General features: G+C 41.2%; 3 protein-coding genes across 7 annotated transcripts in view; 2 read left to right on the top strand and 1 right to left on the bottom strand.

Moving 5' to 3' along the window:
- Window positions 1-2,641, top strand: part of myo1ea (myosin IEa) — a 54,195-nt gene extending 51,554 nt beyond the window's left edge. For both annotated transcript variants that reach the window (XM_053229342.1, XM_053229340.1), the window contains 2 exons: window positions 864-1,033; window positions 1,760-2,641. In XM_053229342.1, the coding sequence (XP_053085317.1) occupies window positions 864-1,033; window positions 1,760-1,836 (247 nt within the window). In that variant the 3' untranslated portion in view covers window positions 1,837-2,641. The remainder of the gene's footprint in view (window positions 1-863; window positions 1,034-1,759) is intronic.
- A 1,755-nt stretch (window positions 2,642-4,396) lies between these two features.
- Window positions 4,397-8,200, bottom strand: ccnb2 (cyclin B2). Of its 2 annotated transcripts, none has more exons than XM_026937428.3 (8): window positions 8,044-8,200; window positions 7,139-7,258; window positions 6,793-7,047; window positions 6,548-6,706; window positions 6,241-6,477; window positions 5,042-5,182; window positions 4,860-4,970; window positions 4,397-4,787 (listed from the first exon to the last, which is right to left on the bottom strand). In XM_026937428.3, the coding sequence occupies exons 1-8, from the start codon at window positions 8,059-8,061 to the stop codon at window positions 4,680-4,682; spliced, it is 1,149 nt and encodes a 382-aa protein (XP_026793229.2). In that variant the 5' UTR covers window positions 8,062-8,200; the 3' UTR covers window positions 4,397-4,679. The 2 variants fall into 2 exon arrangements, with proteins under 2 accessions (XP_026793229.2, XP_026793230.2); XM_026937429.3 differs by having other exon boundaries at window positions 6,793-7,044.
- A 950-nt stretch (window positions 8,201-9,150) lies between these two features.
- The window catches only part of rnf111 (ring finger protein 111), a 38,914-nt gene continuing 30,071 nt past the window's right edge, over window positions 9,151-17,993 (top strand). For 2 of the 3 annotated variants that reach the window (XM_053229343.1, XM_026937526.3), the window contains exons 1-3: window positions 9,152-9,320; window positions 9,561-9,642; window positions 14,010-14,929. In XM_053229343.1, coding sequence (XP_053085318.1) covers window positions 14,080-14,929 — 850 coding nt within the window. In that variant the 5' untranslated portion in view covers window positions 9,152-9,320; window positions 9,561-9,642; window positions 14,010-14,079. Of the gene's footprint in view, window positions 9,321-9,560; window positions 9,643-14,009; window positions 14,930-17,993 lie in introns of all 3 variants that reach the window. The other variant, XM_053229344.1, reaches the window with a different exon arrangement.

Here is a 17,993-nt window from a genome sequence, read left to right as displayed (position 1 = left end):
AAGGCCCCAGGAGAGATGATGGATTCAGCCTGTTCTCCCACTGACAGTTCTGTGCAAACTCAGACTAGAAGAACACAGATCTTCTGAGAGTGGAGCAGAGGGGATGTGAGCTGTTTCACCAATGACTGAAATGTTTTGAGAGTTATGATTCTCTCATCTCTGCTTTATATTTTGAAAAATATGAACTGTTAAAGGAATACTGCAGTGTTTTTAGTCTAATTTCTTTCTACCACATCTGTAGAATGTGTGACGAACTACAGATAATCATTTGGTCGTGTTTCCCTGTACTGAGAGCCTGTTTACCCAACTATAGTTACAGTAAATGTCTTAGGGTGAGACAGATATGAGCCGTCTTACCAAAGCAATTTCATGCACTTCTGATAAACGTAATTGCTCACACATACGCTACAGATGTGGTAGTTTGAAAAATGAGTATTCCTTTGAGTTCATTATTTGGGTGTTTATATCTGTAATGTATATTTTACTACACTATAATACTACACTATATTACTTTAAACACAGATCAGGTTTTGTCTTTATTATTTCCAATATATTCAAATCCAATTACCAAAATAATTAGTCCTTTAATGCAGTAGTTTTGTGAAATGTTTGTATCTGGCGCCACCTTGTGGTGAACACAAAATCATCAGCATGAAAGTCATTGGTTTGAAACTGAAGCAATCACAGGCAAAACCACACAATGCTTTATTTTTGCGGCTGAAAGTAAAGTTAACTTCACCTTGTAGTTAACTTCACTTTGCTCTGTTAAAGCATGCTCACAGCGGCTTCTGTATTGTCTTGGGGGAGTCCCGAGCCCTGCGTGATGCTGAAATGAGTCTGATTATTGTCATGGTGTGTTTCAGGGCTCACAGGCAGTCAGCTAACAGGCCTACCCCAGGAGGTGGACGGCCCAAACCTGCTCCCAAACCCAAGCCTCAGATGCCTCAGTGTAAAGCTCTGTATGCCTACGACGCCCAGGACACAGACGAGCTTAGCTTCAATGCTGATGACATCATCGAAATCATCATGGAAGGTGAGCAAGTGGAACAATTAATGCAAGGATCATAGGCACACAAACAGTCATATAATTAGTTTGTTAGAGAACATACCTAAACAAACAGCATCATGAACACATAGGAGCTATCAGAACAAGTCTGGGACAAAGTTCTGGACAACTATCAGGGCTTGGTTATAAAAATATCCCAAACTTTGAATATCCTGTTGAGCACAAGTTGCCAACCCTGGTCCAGGAGTAAGCCCTGTCCTGCACATTTTTGTGTTTTTCCTGCTCTAACACAACCACTTCATCTCTGGAAGGACTCTTAATTAATGAATTAGTTGAATTGTGTGAGAGGGGGTACTCCAGGACCAGACTGCCATAGAGCACCATTAAATCCATTATTAAAGCATAGAACGAATATCACACACCCACAGTTCTGCCTAGAGGAGGCTGTCCACTTAAAGCCAGTGACTGGTTAAGGAGGGCATTAATCGGAGAAGCATGAAAAAACGCTGTGTTGTAATTTTAAATGTTTCATCCACTTAAACACCTGTACGTTCACACATACAGACGCTTCAAACCTATAGTAATGGAATCTATTGTACATGGAATTTAGAGAATATAAAAAGACTTGACATTTTGTAAAGTAGCTGTTCAGTGATCCACTACTTGCAAGGTGAAAAATCTGCTGCTTTAGGGACTCGCTGAAATCAACTGACTAAATTCTCTCACTTTTTACCTTGTGTCTTTGCTGCTCAGATGCCTCAGGCTGGTGGACGGGGAGGCTGAGAGGTAAACAGGGCCTTTTCCCCAACAACTACGTCACCAAGATCTAACTCCATCTACTGCAGCCGAGCGGCCAGTCGGAGAATCACACGTACCTCAAAGACTCCTAGTGCAGTGGAAATGGACAACTGAGAGAAAGAGGGAGAAGACGGCGACGTGGAGATCTTGCTGTACCTGCATGCTGTAGTCTTAACACAGTGAGGTTTGCAGCGGAGTCCTTCAGTCTTATAGAGCACAAGGACGCTGGCCAGCACACTTCTCTCCAGGGACAAGAGTTACACAGTCCCTGTGAGCACTGATCAACTATTTATTGTATTTATAGCTTTCAACATTTTAGTTTCCTTCCTTTGGTTCAGCCATCAGTGATATTTAAATTTATTTCATTTGAAGACACAAAGCAACCATTGTACCTGGGACCTGAAAATCATTTTTTCTTTTGAAATGGAAGGATTTTCTTGTGTAAATGAAGGTGCTTTACTGTAGATGTATCGTGGTTTATGATCTCTTATAGCTCTAAGTTCAAATCTAAGGTTTATATAGGGAATATTTTTGCTGCTAATGCCTGATTGATTTTAATTACTGCATCTCAAAAAATGTACTTTTTAACTGAAATTTTCAAAGCATTAGTCTTTAGAAGTCAGTGAAGCCCCAATCCACAAAGCACACGTGTTACTGTGGAAATGTTCCGTATACTGTGTGCACTGCACGTGGTTACAAAGCACTTTATCGGTCCTGCCCCTGCCAGCCACCCCAGGATGTATATATGAAGGTTTGCCAAAGATGCACAATTTGCTGAAGGGAACTGTTTTGAAAGCAATTTGTTTACATAATAAACATACAGGCATTTTGCATCGATGTATCGAGAATATTTTGTACGAATATGTTAATAATAGGATGTAGGATTGTTGTACTGTTTCCCAGCATTCCCAAGTTGGCTGTTTGTCTATTTATGCACAATACCGGTTGGTTGAAGGGTTGTGTTTAGATGGAAATTGGACCAAAGTTCACCTCCTGACACAAATGAACTGTAAGCATTAAATGATTTAATACATATCCACTATTGACAAATTTGATGACAAAATACATTTATTTTTCTTTTGGTAACAAATGCTTCTTGTTTCATTATTGTGAATGAACTTTCTACACATGGATACATCTGTTGCAGCTGTAGTTTCTGTTCCTGTTCATATTTGTGCAATACCTGATATTAGGTAATGAATTATGGATTTTTTTTTTTTTTTTTTAAGTTTCCAACTTCATTTTCCTGTTGTTCAAACGTTTTTGGCATCTGCAGGGTTAGCTGTGTATCTCCACTGCAAAACTAGGGTTTCTCTAGTTTTGTACTCAAGATACATAGCTAAAATTGCTTTAAAAAAAGTAAGGGAAGCTGAGGAAGAATAGTTAGATACTGTTTGTCTCTGTCTATGTACACTATGTACATAGCTGTTAGCTAGGTTAGTTCACCCTTTCAGTAGCAAAGGGGTAACATTGCTACTTTTCTTCATAAACACAATATACTCTTATTTAATCATGCTATGTAGATGCTTTTTGTCTGTTGCTTGAAAACAAGACAGATTCTTTTCATTAGCTTTTATGTAGCAGAAGCTGTGACAATCATGGCTTCAGTGAAATCAGTGTAGGTAAGCTACATTTGCCATGTAGCTTGTAGTTTAGTTAGTGCTGGCCAGTAAGTGTTATTCTGGTCAACAATGTATAAAACATTATGGCTGTTCCACTTGATGCAAGTCTGAAGGTAGTCAAATGTACAGCATATTTGTTACACCAACTTCAAGATGGCTGGTACTGTTTACTATACTGTAACATCCAAAGGGTGATATAACCATGCAGTCTGCAAAAGGCTAAACTGGTGGCTATAAGCTTCCTTGTTATTTGTCTTGGCTGATCTTTTGGGGTTAATTGTGTGTACTTCATTTTTGGCCAAACTGCTTTACAAGTGCAAGTGTGAAACCCAAGTAACCTTATTTAAGGGTGTTTCTTTGAAAGAGGAAGCTATGAATGCCAACCTGAAACTCTGGTAGAGAGTAGTTAGTACAACAAAACCAATGTGGTGTTTTTTTAAGCCCGTGCTCATTCATGTGCTTGAAGTTTCAAGTCTTTAATCTTTTTGACAATAGCCAAAGACCCAGCTATTCAAACAGCTAGGTGAAGTTTGTTCCACCACCTGGGTGTCCAGGACAGAAGTCTTGATGTACATCTACTTTGTACCTTGAGGAATGGTAGGTTGAGTGAAACCAGACTGGAAACTTGAATGTAACATGGTGCAGAGTGGAGTTTGATAAGGATCTTCACACAGGAGCTGTTCTGTTTTTGGCTTTGTAGGTAAACATGAAGCCAGTGCTGGGAATGCAATGAGCAATGAGGGAGACCTTACATCAGATACAAGGGTCTGATGACACAGAGGAACTGCCAAGAGGAAGCAAGTTAAGAGAATCAAGGACGGAGTGAGCACTCAAATGGCCTGTGGAGAAACAGCCACAATTTCCTAATGGCATGGCCAAGTTCCAAACTATTAAGAGGTCCCAACCCCAAGTGCCAATCTATTTATAGGGCCTGTTCACAATATCTGAAATCACTAAAACCAAACTACCATTTAGTTAGAACATCTTTGGACTTTTATTGAAAATGTTCCACCATCAACTCATGTAAGAAAATTCAGCTCAAGAATGTCTAAAAATGTCAAAGGCAACAGTAAAACTACTTAAAAGAATGAACTTGAATTGCAAGTGGTACATATTCATAAAAAAAAAAAAAAAAAGTAAAAATCTTGTTTATTTGCACATATATACACATAAGAATCCTTAAAGCAGCAGTCCATTTCTAATGGCTGATCAGGAATAAAGTGCAGATTGGCAGCATTGATTTAGTGAAACACTCATGTAGAGAGCAGAGGGGCAGCGAGGTCCTTCAACAGTGCAGACTTCAGCTGAGGAAGTAGGCTGACCTTCATTAGCCTGCTGCTCGAGTACTTTTTCTTCACAGCCTGGAAAAAGAAGGCAATCAGAGGAAGCCACAAAAAGACCTGTATGCCAGCAGGGCCAGCGATTTCACTTACCACATATTTAGTGAGTCCCTCATTAATCTTGACCACGTTTTTGGCTATGTGCCTCATTATGGGCTTCAGGTGGGCCTCACTGTAGGTGGTGTAGTATTCCTGTGTCGGAGACTAGGAAACAGGAGGATATTAAGCAACTAGCATAATGCTGAAAGAAACCAACCTTGAAGAGTGTGTCTTACCCATTTCTGTCCATCAAGCACAAGCTGAGAGAGACACAAGGCAGCTGCACCCGTTTCTGATGGATGGTAATGAACCATGTCGTAGTCCAACAGGGTCAGCTCAAGAAAATATTTAGCAAGAGTGTGCTTCTCTGCATCAGCCTTGAGGACAACAGAAAGCAGTCAGCAAGTCAAACTGAACTGATTGATATGCAGAAAGGAATGGAGCAGCCTCAGTTTCATTTTAACTACAGATCCATAATTCGTTGATATTTATAAACACCACCATTGAATTCTTAAAGCTGATTGAACCAGTGTTGATTTTCTATTAAAATGGTTTAGACAATAGTGCTGGCTGTAATTCAAATGACATTGTTATATTAATGAGCTAATTCTAGTGTAATCATTTCTATAGCAACAACTCATTCATAGGGACTTTGAATAACAGGCAATTGACATGATCCAAGGCCAATAAATGGATTAAAGCAAAGAATTATGGCAACATTTTCTGTAAGGAGATTTATACAACAGTTATGGAAGAATTCTCAGGTGTCTGCCTGCTGCAAGTCATGTTTTCTACAATGGGCAAGTCTTTAGGACAGGGATTTGTGCTTTCTGGTTTCTCAGAAAGCAGTCGAATTTTTTTTTTTTTGGGGGGGGGGGGGGGGGAGTAGTGGTACAGCAGTAGTTAAACTGTTAAAGTACAAAAGTGTGGTTCATTAATTATAAATTAATTTGTAATTGGCAGATCACTGGTATGAGAGGAATACAACTCTGACATGCTTTTATAAGAAAATAAATAAATAAAAACTTCAGAGTGGCAACAGTAACTCCATGACATCACCCCATAATGGATAATCTTCAGATCACAGCATGCCCACTTGTTTCATTCCAAATGCATGTTGGGACACTTAATACTAAAAATGGATGTAGAATACCTTTAACTGCTCAGGCACTCACTAAAATCAGTCTAGAAATGTCTCCATACCCTTATTCTTTATAGATCCTAGATTTTTAATACACAGTTCCAGCCATCTAAGCACAGTTAACCACTTAATATTTCAAGTTCTGGTAGGCAGCCCCAAATTGTTCACTGAAGTTCTTGTACACACCAAATAGCCTGAAGCTCACTGAAGCTCATTTTATACAATCCATCCAGCCTACTGACTCATTTGCATTACACTAGTGAAATTTGATGTGTAGGGGAAACCAGCCCTTACATTTCCAGCTTTTGAAGCCCTCCTGAGGAAGTGAAGGGGCAATGGGCGTCCAAGCTCAAAGTTCAGCTCTCTGAGAACCAGCATCTCCATTTCACGAATCTGGGGTTTTGTGAAAGCGTTGTCCGTGATGTAGGCAAAGTCTCCAACCTCAGGGACGTACATTTCTTCATACTTTGAAGCAAGCAACATTGCAGTGACTCCTACCAACTGCAGTTTCCTTCGAGACACTGGTTGGACCTGCGTAAACAGGACCGTTAATATCTGGAAGGAGCTTGAAGGTGCAAGCTACTACTTTGACAAGTTTTACCTGAAGAAAGCGATCAAGGATGGCCACAGTCATGTACAAAGTTTCCTGGAGCAGCTGGAACCTCGAGTGCACCTGAATGAGCCAGTCGATCAGAAGAGCACGCATACGCTCATTGATCTCATAACCTTCCATGTATCTTGGTCGGATTGCCTGCTGGGCCTGCAATGGAAGCACAATGGCAGCCGAATGTTTTCAATAAGAAAAGCCAGGGTAAAGAAACAACCTCGGCTGGTAGTCAAACCCACCTCAAGGGTACGGAGGTACATATAGATGTCTTTTACATATTCAGAGCACAACTGTGGGATGTCTGCATCGCCTCTATCAATATCCTCAATGGGACAGAGCGCATCAGAAAAAGCCTGGCACAGGTCATCTTCCTCCTTCATGGAGACATCAGCCTGAACTGATGGAATGACTGGAGCAGGAGGGAGGACCTCTGGCACAACTGGAACACGCTTAGGCTGCACAGCAGCTGGCTGAGCTGCCGACTTAATGCCCTTCTGAACAAGAGGGACAAGAGCATGAATAAGTACGTGGGGAAATAAGAAAAGAAAAAGGGAGATGCAGGAAAGGACAATGGAAAAGCCATACTGTTGTCTTTGCAGGTTTAGCAGCAAAGTTGGACAGTTCACTCAGGACGGCCCTCCTCACGCCGACATTAACAGCCCCAGCCTTGCCACCAACTAGTGCTGGATTCTCTGCATTGCGATGCTAAGAGATTACAGAAGCAGGTTAGGAACAAAGTACACAGCAATCAGATCATTTTACTGCACTCAAACCTAGTCACTAAACTAAAACAAACCCTGTTAAAATCTCACATAGTCTGACCAGGTGCCAAGACACAGGCCAAGCTGGTTAAGCAGTTGGACCATCTTCCTTATTACTGATCCACCTAGCAGCTAGAAGAGAGTCTACTAGATTGCCCAGCTCAGCCTAGGCCTTGATAACTGGTCAGCCCAAGCTGGATAGAGGAAAGACTTCAGACGTCTATACATGTACAAATGATCCTTAAATTAAGCTTGAGTAACCAGTAAGGCCAAACACACGGCCTCATCTCGACTCATAGGTTTCGTACCTCTTACAAAAATAACGTTAACAAAAATTGCACCCTTCAGCGAAGGTCGTATATTGCGCGCGTGACATGGCCAAAGCCGTAAACGAGGCCGCTCTGTAGTGCACTAAGGCCTGTCTTCACCCTGCACTACAGCTAACGTTAGCTAGGGAGCCATTTTGGATTGGAGGCCAAACAAACGCTCACCAAAACACTGCAGATTTAACGCTTCACTAAGAAGTTATCGGCTACATTTTTTTAATATACAGGCCGATATTCTACAAAAACAAGAATTCAGTTGAACAAATTTACTTAAAGTGACCGAAACCTAGATAATTTCTGCTAATGCTAACAATTTAGCTTGCTAACGTTACCATAACCACACAAGATAAATACACGAATAGAAAAACAAAAAAAATGAAAATACTTTTTTACAAGTACTCACAACAGCACGAACGTCCATAGCAACTACCGTAAAATGCAATCACTGGACTTTAAAACCTCAAAAAGTTCGTGTACTCTTCACTCTCTTCTTCTGTTTAAGGGTTCAAAAACAAGTGAGATGGCAGGAACAAAAGCGCCCCTGCGACGATTCAAATACCGCTCCCTCTATTCCCATTGGATACCGCGTCATAGAATTCACACATTTCATTGGATAAAGTGAAAGTCAATCAACTGGTACACGTCATGCTCTGGGGCGGTCCTTATTTACACATCTCTTTCCTATTGGATATCGCATCACGGGACGATTCCGCTTTAACTTCCATAAATGTATAGTTTTTATATAATTTAAGAACATTAATTATATTTTATTATATAAGATATATAAGTTATAGTTATAATTAAGGTATATAAATTGTTTAGTGTTATATTGATAATACACAATTTGTAGGTTTACGTTCGAGTATGAAATGAGTAGATATAAAAAATCGTCAGTCCTAAACTGTTAGGTAACAAATTTAATATAAAATGTTAAATGTTATTTTTAACAGATAATACGCTTGTATTGTACGCTTGTATAGTACGCTTCTACTATTCCACTAGAGGGCATATGTCTCATAAGTAGGTTATATGAATAACATCGGATTTTATTTGTAATCAGAGAGCAATGTAACACAAAAAAATAAGTAAAAAAAAATATTAATAGGTTTCAGATTATGGTTTCAGAGTATATGGTTCAGACGTTTTATTTGTGATAGTCGAGTATTCAAAAGAGTTTAAGGAGTTGTTTTTGTTTTGCGGTCGTCAAGTGTGCACAGTGTGTCGTAAAAAGTGTCGAAAACATGTCTGCTCTGGTAACATTATTTTTTCACACCGTCATTCCGACAAGACCCGCCTCTTGCGCTCGAAATTGGCAGTAAAAGTGTCTAATGACAGAAAGGGCTTGTGAGTGTGACCGGCTGAGCCAATCCTAGCACAGGAGGCTGGAGTCATGGACCAATCGTACCGAAGAAAACACGAGTCCACTAGCCAATTATAGTATTGTGGGCGGGCTTTTCAGGAATACGGGTGGTGAAAAAAACTCTCCTGTAGAATAAGCTAATTTGCATACTGGTCCTGCGAGAGAGAGCGCGAGCAGCGAGTCGCGAGAGTTTGGCCTCCACAAGGCGCTGGTGTAATGGACGCCGCGGAGAGGCAGGAATGGGGACTTCAGCTCGGCGCCGACGGCAAACGGCGACGAACTCGACGTTATATTTGACAAACAGATAAAACACGATCGCCGTAGGTTTGTCTTGTTTTAGGTAGACGTTATTTTAAACCGTCACGCGAGTTTGTTTAGTCACGGTTTTAAAGCTAGATTGTCGACATAAGCGGGCGAGCTAACGGTTAGCTTAGCTAGTTTGCTAACCGCAGGCCTCTTTTGGGGTTTTTGTGACTTGTCAGTTTCACAACCCCCGACACCCCCCTCCCCCTCCCCCTCCCCCCTCCGCGTGACGTTTATATTCGCCTTTTCACTTTTAGGCTTATTTTCGGCGGAGTGGCCGGTCCGCATGCCCCGGGGACGAGCTGGAGAGGAGCAGCGCGTCTATAAAAGTGAAAAGAGGTAAAGTCAACACGGGCCAGTTTGTGTGTGTGTGTGTGTGTGTGTGTGTGTGTGTGTGTGTGTATACACACGGTGTGAGGACTCGGTAGCTAACGCACTGCTATTGTTTGGCTCCTGGAGCCGCCGAGCTCTCGGCCCTGTGTGAGTGGAAATATCCGCCACTGAGACTTCATTCCGGCTCTTATGTTCAATTCAGTTTCTCTCGGACTCCCAAGTCATTTGTTAAATGTTCATATAAGACTGGATAATATTTATTATCGACTTCCGCTTAATTAAATTCCTTGAGTGAAACGATGAGCGTGTGGAAACGGTGTTATTTTCCTGGTCATTAAGCGCCTAAGGAGCATGAAGCAGGCTCTTCGAGTTAAGGTTAGCTATATCTGTGTCTAAAAATCAACTTTTATTAACAACCCGATATCCTGCGTATGTTTATTACAGTACTACGTGATTCTGAGGCGTAAATAAGACTCTCTTTCGAAAAGCTGCTGGACAGTATTCCGTTTTATTCCACGTAAAGCTCCGTGTTGTGGCTTATGTAGACTTCTGTCAAACATACCACGCATTAGCGTTGCTCCGTCTCATTCCGCCGACTCCTGCACTAAATAGTGCACTGTGTGCTGCTGTTCTGACTCACTATGTAGTGCTCTAGTGCGCTGTTTGTGACCTGGATAGGACTTAACCTCCTACACTGTTTTCTTATTGCACATTGAGTTGTATCAACTGATATTTTACATATGTATGGGGTAATAACTGATTTATGTTAACAGGCCAAAAGACCATATCTGGTGTTAATGAACAGTTTTGAACTTGATTGCTCTTAAAGTAATGCAGTGGAGTTTAATTTCAAGCAAAATGAATTGTCACTATACATCTTTAGCAGTAATCTTGCAGTCTGACACACTGCAGTCTAAAGTGCTGAATGAATGACCAGCATTCATTCATATTAGAAGACTATTAGAAATATTTCAATCTAGATTTACGCTGGTCCTCAGACAGCATGCAGCAGAATGTCGGCGGTGTAACGTGTTTTGCTGACAGTGAGGTAACTCGACATCTATAGGATCTACACAGGGATCCTCCAGAGAGGGAATTAAAACAGTCTCTTGCAATCCTCTACGTTCTGAAATCTGTATCCACCTCGGTGCCAGGGGGGCGTTGCTGTTGTTGCCAGCCCCGCGGGCGCAGTGTGTGCTCGGTTCCTCGGCTCAGCGGCACAGCGCAGGCTCAGGAGTCGAGCCCCAGAGGAGCCTGGGACAGCACTGCACACCTCACTACTGGCATCTTTTATCATCTCACTCTCCGCATTAACCGAGGTTGTAGTCCAGGCTTGACATTTATTTAAATGTTGTTCCTGCTCTGTGGTAGGTGAGGAAGATCGTTTCTTATGATGTACTGTAGGAAAGAGGAGAAAAATCGCTTGGTTGTTATTAGCTAAACAAATGTGAGCAATTTCAAGAGATTTTTCTTGCACTGGCTTTGCAAGCATCAAAGTATCAGAAGCTTATGATGAGCTCTTACTAAGTTTAGCTCTGATGAGCTTCCATTTCTGCACGTGACATGTATTGCTTTGGGTAAAATATATGAATAATCTACTTTCCTGTTGTGGATTTAAATTATTTTGCTGACCCTTTTTAATTTAGACTTCTGTTAATCAGAGCTAGGTCATGTTTTTTGGATTAATAAAGATATATATAGTTTATAGCATTGGATTACATTATTATTGGGTTACATTATTATTTACAGTATGGTCAGGATTAGAGTAGATTTGCAATACACAGTTAATGAAAGTCCTTGTTTTTCATGGTGAAGAGAATTATCGGACAGACTTCTCCCAGGAGGATACTTGGCATGGCCTTTTTATTTGTCTAAAATTAGGGCCTTCAGAAGATGAGTGTCCTTAGGTTGCTTTCCCACTTTTTCCACACCAGCACTGGCCAAAATGCTGCATGGCAATGTTTTGAACAGAGTTTCCACTAGGAATTTTTGGTGTTGGTCACAGTGTCTGGGAACAGTGCAGTTTACTGGACCAATAAGTATAATTCCTGTCATAAGTTAATTACTACTGCTGCAAGAAAACACTGGAATTTAGGGCTATACAAGAATGCAACCATCAAGTAAAATTAACTTGCGTTAACAAACAGCCAAGAACAAGAAAAGTTTCTGCTAACAAAAAATACGACTAATTTTAGATAAATATTATCCAAACGTTACCTTGCCACGCATATTCTCAAATGTATGACATTTCTGCTTTTTTGCAGCTGGACCAGGATGACATGTCTTCATGATCCCAACATGTTCCTCAAAGTCTTGATTAGGCCGATCAGAATCACTTACATGTAGGAAGAAAGTTTCAAGAGTCGACTGTTTTGCCCTGTCCGTTCAACTGATTGTGCGGTGATTATTTGCTGGCAGGTCTCGGTATCAGCAGCCTTGAGTTCTGCAAGGAAGAGGAAATTTGAACTTTGGACTTGAAGAGTGTGTGTATATATATATATTGCGTGTTTGTGTGTGTAATATATATTATATATATATATATATATATATATATATATATATATATATATATATATATATATATATATATATATATATATAATCCACATACATGTATGCACATATACATACATTCTTCAAATGTAAGTTTAAGTGTGTGTATACATATACATGCACACACGCAAATTGGGAAACTGCATAAATCCCATTTGAATTCTTGTCTCGTTTTTTGAACACGTCCACTGTAGCTGTGATTTACAAGAAAACAGCGATTCCACAGCAGTAGCTGTATGAATTAGAGACTAGCAGCGGGTAACGATACAAACCTCCCAGTGGCAGCGAGATTAAACAACTACATTTAAACACTGACTTTTTGCCTTCAGCATATTCTCTATTTTCATTTAAAGAAACATGTATTATTGAACAAAAGGATGTGTAGAAAAGACCTTTACTTACTTTAAACATTATTTTTGCTGTATTTACTTTGAAATTTTTATGATCTTTAAGTGATATTTTTACCAGACGCTGTGTCAGACAGGATCTGAATTTGCCGGTCACTGTATTTACCGGTATTTACCGGCTAGCAGAAACCCTAATTTCGAAGTGTCCATGCTTACAATATTACATGTACAAGTGATTGTGTTGTGTTGTATAACCAATTGTCAGCACATGGCCATTTCACCTTGATGATCTTGATGTGTCAATGTTTTTTTAATGATACTTGTTTAAGACAGCAGTGAATATATGTTAATGTATGGTGCTGGTTACCTTTTTACCATTTTGTTTTGACTTAAAGCTCACATTAAGGTTAGTGTTCTAGCCCAAGGCTGTTTGAAGCAGGTTTCATGTTTTACTTTTCTTATGGATGCATATTGTCTAATCGGGCAAACACTGCTACCACTGCAATGAACAGAGGGACTGTGGGCCTCTTTTAAACAGCTGGCTGCTTTCATAATTTATGGAAACGCAGAGCTGCATTGGAAATGTTGTGCTACTTCGACGGCGCTGACACGTGAGAGAGTTTGCTGGTTTATTTGGCTCAGGTTTTTTTTTTTTTTTTTTTGTTTTGGGAAGGGTGATGGGGTTTACATGGATATTGAATAGAGGATGGATAGCGTTTATGCTGATGAGATTATTCTTACAGCTAGATACACGATTGATAATCACAGAAAAAAGAGCAAGAAGTGGCTTAGTGGAATTCATTTTTTAACCAAGACAACCAGAACAACATTTTGGTTAATGAGCGCTTTGTTGCCCATACGTACCCTTAGTTTTTTTAATTGACCTAGATCCTAGAATTGACCTTTAAAATATAAATAAATGCTTTATATGAGGAACTTTATGAGGGATGAGCAGCTTCTGTATCTCTTGCAATAATACTGCACAGCTGTTATTAAATAGCTAGGTTGTTAGACCTCCTTTGTGAGAGGCACTTTTTCTGTGTCCGCTTATTGTCAGATTAAAAGAAAGCCCGTTCAGAAGCTCGTAATGTCCCTGGCTCCATTATCTTGTGTATCCCCATGATTTATTACATTAATAATGGGCAGAAGGCATTAGCCAGCGGATAGGTGTGGGCTTGTTTGTTTTCTCGGCATGTATATAAAGCCTGCCATGACCTTACTTTAATTCAGCATTTCCTCTTCTTTCATGAAGATCTGAACTATGCTGAGACCTGATTTACAATCCAAACTGATTCATACTATACTGTAAATACAGGAGAAAACATGCTAACTGAGATGAGGAAAGGTTAGCACAGTCAAATCTTGCCCTTGTTTCAGTTTCCTGTACAGGGTGTTGACAATTTTTTCTTGATTTCTCTTTTCTTGACAAATACCTCACTTATGTTTTTTTTTTTTTCCTCCCTCTTCACGCAGTTGCGGGATTACTGGCCTGCTGATGGACACATAGGGAGTGCTGTGTTCGTATTGTTTCCAGCCACTCGCAATGAAGAGCGAGGTCCAGACCGATGCACGCCGCAAACAGGACCCGCTGAAAGGGCCTCTGGTTAATCCTGAGCCCATGGAGACAGCTAAAAGTTTCCCCTCAGAGGTGGATGTGATCGGCAAGGCTGGAGGAGATTTCACAGCGCTGTGTGGCGAGACGAGACATCGAACTCTACGAGATGCTGGGGGGCGCAGAGACTCTGAAAGGAGCCGAAAGAAGCGAAAAAGCCAGCAGCCCGGACCCTCGGACTGTTCTCTAAAGGAAGGGAGACTGAGTGAGGCAGCGATACCTCCACCCCGTCTGGAGACACGCAGTGAGGATGAACGGAATGCCGAATCCTCATTTAGTGACTGCGCCTCCTCGCCTTCATCCAGCCTGCGTTTTGGCGATTCAGACACTTTGAGCTCAGAAGAAGATGGTCGGCAACAGCAGCACATTAAAGCCTCATCCGCCAGTGCAGGAGGAACAGGCCCGACGCGCACTCTCCTGAGCCGAACTCGCGCCAGCAGGTCACACAAATGGGCGCGACTTGAAAACCCAGAGGCCAATCATGTGAAACGTCCATGTCTGAGCTCACGGCGGCAGCTTAACAGGAAGCGATTTGCAAAGGGTGGGAACGGAGGTGGAGCTCAGCGCACTCCAAAGCAGAGGGAGCGTCTGCTGCTACAGAGGAAGAAGAGGGAGGTGATCGCGCGCAGAAAGTATGAACTCTTGCATAGCAGCAGTAGCTCTAGCGAGGAGCTGACCTCTGACTCCTCCTCATCCTCTTCCACTGAGGGGGATGATGACCTGTATGTGGGAGTGAGCAGCAGCGCTGGTAGTCAGATGAACAGCACCACTGTGGCCTCAGGTAAACCGCTACAGAAATATCTGCCTATATTTAAGTAAAGACTGTAAGTTTGTATTATTTTGGAGTGATTTTTTTTCACCTTATATCACTCCGATCACTCTATACTGGTTGCTAGTGGGTTTTTGACTTTTAGGTAACTGGCAGTGGCCACAGTTTCACTAGTAGCACTAGGCTAATATAATAAACAAGCTAGCTACTGAGCACACACTGAACAACACCACCCATTTGACCAGCAGTCATATGTCATCCCACCAAAAAGAAAAATTCTGGAAGAAAATGCTTGCTCATGAAATGTATCCGTGCAGCGCATCGATTTCAGAATGGGCCTAAAGTTATGTTTTGCTCTTCATGATTTCTGCTGTCAGTTCGACAAGCTTAAATGGTTTGATGTACCAGAATAGAATGGTGAAAACACAGACACTGTTCTATTTTAGGTAAATCAAACACTTCAGTTCTGTAGCAGCACAGAGAGCATCGCCGGGTAGGACTGAATATGTGGAATATGTGTGGGATCATGCCTCAGCCCTACTAGTAGAAGTTAAATTTAAATAACTATTCATTTGCGTAAAGTGAAAAGTTGACTCTGTTGCATCTCTTGCCCCACTCGCTTTGTCACAAACAGTTGATAGGCCTACTATCAGTGGAAATCACCAGTTGTGGTTAATTATAAATTACTTCTAGCTGCAGTATTGCATAGTGTCGTCGCTGGTGTGAACACTGGGAAAAACTTTACGAATAAAGGTCTTAGGATGATGTAGACATGAGTTAATGTCATTCCAAAGCTGTTCTTGTTGTATTTACAGTCCCCTCTGAAAATATTGGAACGGCAAGACCAGTTCTTTTGTTTTTGCTTTACACTGCAGAGCAAAAGATGAATGTGTGACTATAAATCAGAATTCCAGCTTTCGTTTCCTGATATTTACATCTAGCTCTGTTAAACAATTTAGACCATGGCAGTGACACATGTTTCTTGTTGCCTTGGTGTGTCCTGTTATATTGATTGTTTAAACAATTAGTAGCTCTGAAAGTTTACTCTTAATGTGAGCCCCTGGGTTTTTGCCTGTGAAGACTGCATTTGTTAAAAAGGGATAAACCAACATGAAGACCAGAGAGCTGTCTATTGGAGAAAAGCAAGCCATTTTGAAGCTGAGAAAAGAGGGAAAATCTATCAGAGCCATTGCACAAGCATTGGGCATAGCCAATACAGCAATTTAGAATGTCCTGAAAAAGAACAAAGCCACTGGTGAACTAATAACCAGACACTGAACGGATCGGCCAAGGAAAACAACAGCAGCAGATTCCTAAAACATTGTGAGAGCTGTGAAAAAGCCCCCAAAAACAACAGTCAGCAGCATCACCAACAACCTCCACAGGGGAGGGATGAAGGTATCACAATCCACAGTTCGAAGAAGACTTCATGAGCAGAAATATAGAGGCCATATCATAAGATTCAGTTCGCTCATCAGCAGTAAGAATCAGAAGGCCAGATTGGAATTTGCAAATAAACACAGATGAGCCACAAAAGTTCTGAAACCAAGATTAACCTCTACCAAAGTGATGGAAATGCCAAAGTGTGGAGAAAGAAAGGATCTGCTCATGATCTAAAACTCATTGGTCAAGCACGGTGGAGGTACTGTCATGGCCTGGGCTTGCATGGCTGCTTCTGGAGCAGGCTCAGATGAGGCTCAGCTCATCTTTAATGATGTAACTCATTATGGTAGCAGCAGAATGAATTCAGAAGTCTACAGAAACATCCTGTCTGCCAATTTACAGAGAAATGCATCCAATCTAATTGGGAGGAACTTCATCATGCAGCAAGACAATGACCCAAAACACACACAACAAAGAACTTCATCAGGGGAAAAGGGGGAAAGTTTTAGACTGGACAAATCAATCACCAGGCCTTAACCCAGCTGAGCATAATTTTCACCTCCTGAAGAGGAGACTGAAAGGAGAAACCCCCAAAACAAACAACAACTGAAAGTAGCTGTGGTACAAGCCCAGAAAAGCATCACAAGAGAAGAATGAGAGAGTTTGGTGCTGTCAGTGGTTTGCTAGCTTGATGCGGTTATTGCAGGCAAGAGATATGCAACCAAATATGAAGCGTTGTTTACTTTAAGGCTATCTGTTCCAATACTTTTGCGCACCTAAAAATTGGACGGTCTGCCACCAAAGCTGCCATGTTCTGAGTCGTTTAACACATCTAGATGTAATTATCAGTAATGTAATATAATATGCAATAGTAATATGTTGTCTCATAATCGTCTTTTGATTCCAAACCCAAATGTGTTCAGTGTATAGCAAAAACAAAAGGACTGGCATTGCTGTTCCAATACTTTCAGAGGGCACTGTGTATCCAACTTTGCAACACCAGAGCATTACTTTCTCCGGGCATTCATGTGTGATCAGCCCCACCACACTTTATTAATAATTCATAAGCCCAAGTTCTCTCTTGCCATCTATGAAAGGATGAGTTTTGCTGGCTTAGAGTTTAATTTATAAAATTTACGAACACATTCTATAGAGATATACACTGCACATAACTCTTCATCGATTGAGTTCAGCATCTGCCCTTAGAATTCTGCTATAATGGAGTTTCAAGTAAACCGGTTTTACATTCTTTCGTCAGCGGAGGGAAATGTGTCAATACCTGTCTATAACATGCGCAACAGATATGGTAGAAATTAGGTTGAAAAACTCTGGAGTATTTCTTAAAAGAGAAGGAAGTGCCTGTCATAGTGTTTGACTCAAGCCTGGATATACGTAGCTGGTCCTTTTAGAAGACGTTCTCAGCCACTCGAGCACTTCTTTATGTGCCATAAACCCAAATCTGATGGTAACGTGTCACAGCTGTTAGAACAGGCTGCTGTCTGTGGTTCAGAAGCAGTCAGCTTGACACACTCTCACACACCACAGTGTATCCTCATCCAGATGTTTGCCTTACTCATTACTAGTACTAGCCGAGGAGGCAAATGGAGGCCAGGGACTTTCTGAGCCAGCTGTCATATGGAAAGGTTTTGCCTCAGTTTTTTTTTGTGTTTTTGTGTAATTTTGTCCCACGCCT

This window comes from Pangasianodon hypophthalmus, chromosome 25 (assembly GCF_027358585.1).
Source record: "Pangasianodon hypophthalmus isolate fPanHyp1 chromosome 25, fPanHyp1.pri, whole genome shotgun sequence".
In the NCBI taxonomy this organism is placed as follows: Eukaryota; Metazoa; Chordata; class Actinopteri; order Siluriformes; family Pangasiidae; genus Pangasianodon; species Pangasianodon hypophthalmus.
This window is presented reverse-complemented; position numbering and strand designations above follow the sequence as displayed.

Excerpts from the sequence above, each read along its gene's own strand:
- ccnb2 (XM_026937428.3), bottom strand. Across the intron at positions 6,707-6,792 it reads TGTACCTCCGTACCCTTGAG|GCCCAGCAGGCAATCCGACC; the intron begins GTGGGTTTGACT and ends CTTCCATTGCAG. Across the intron at positions 4,788-4,859 it reads AGGGACTCACTAAATATGTG|GCTGTGAAGAAAAAGTACTC; the intron begins GTAAGTGAAATC and ends TTCTTTTTCCAG.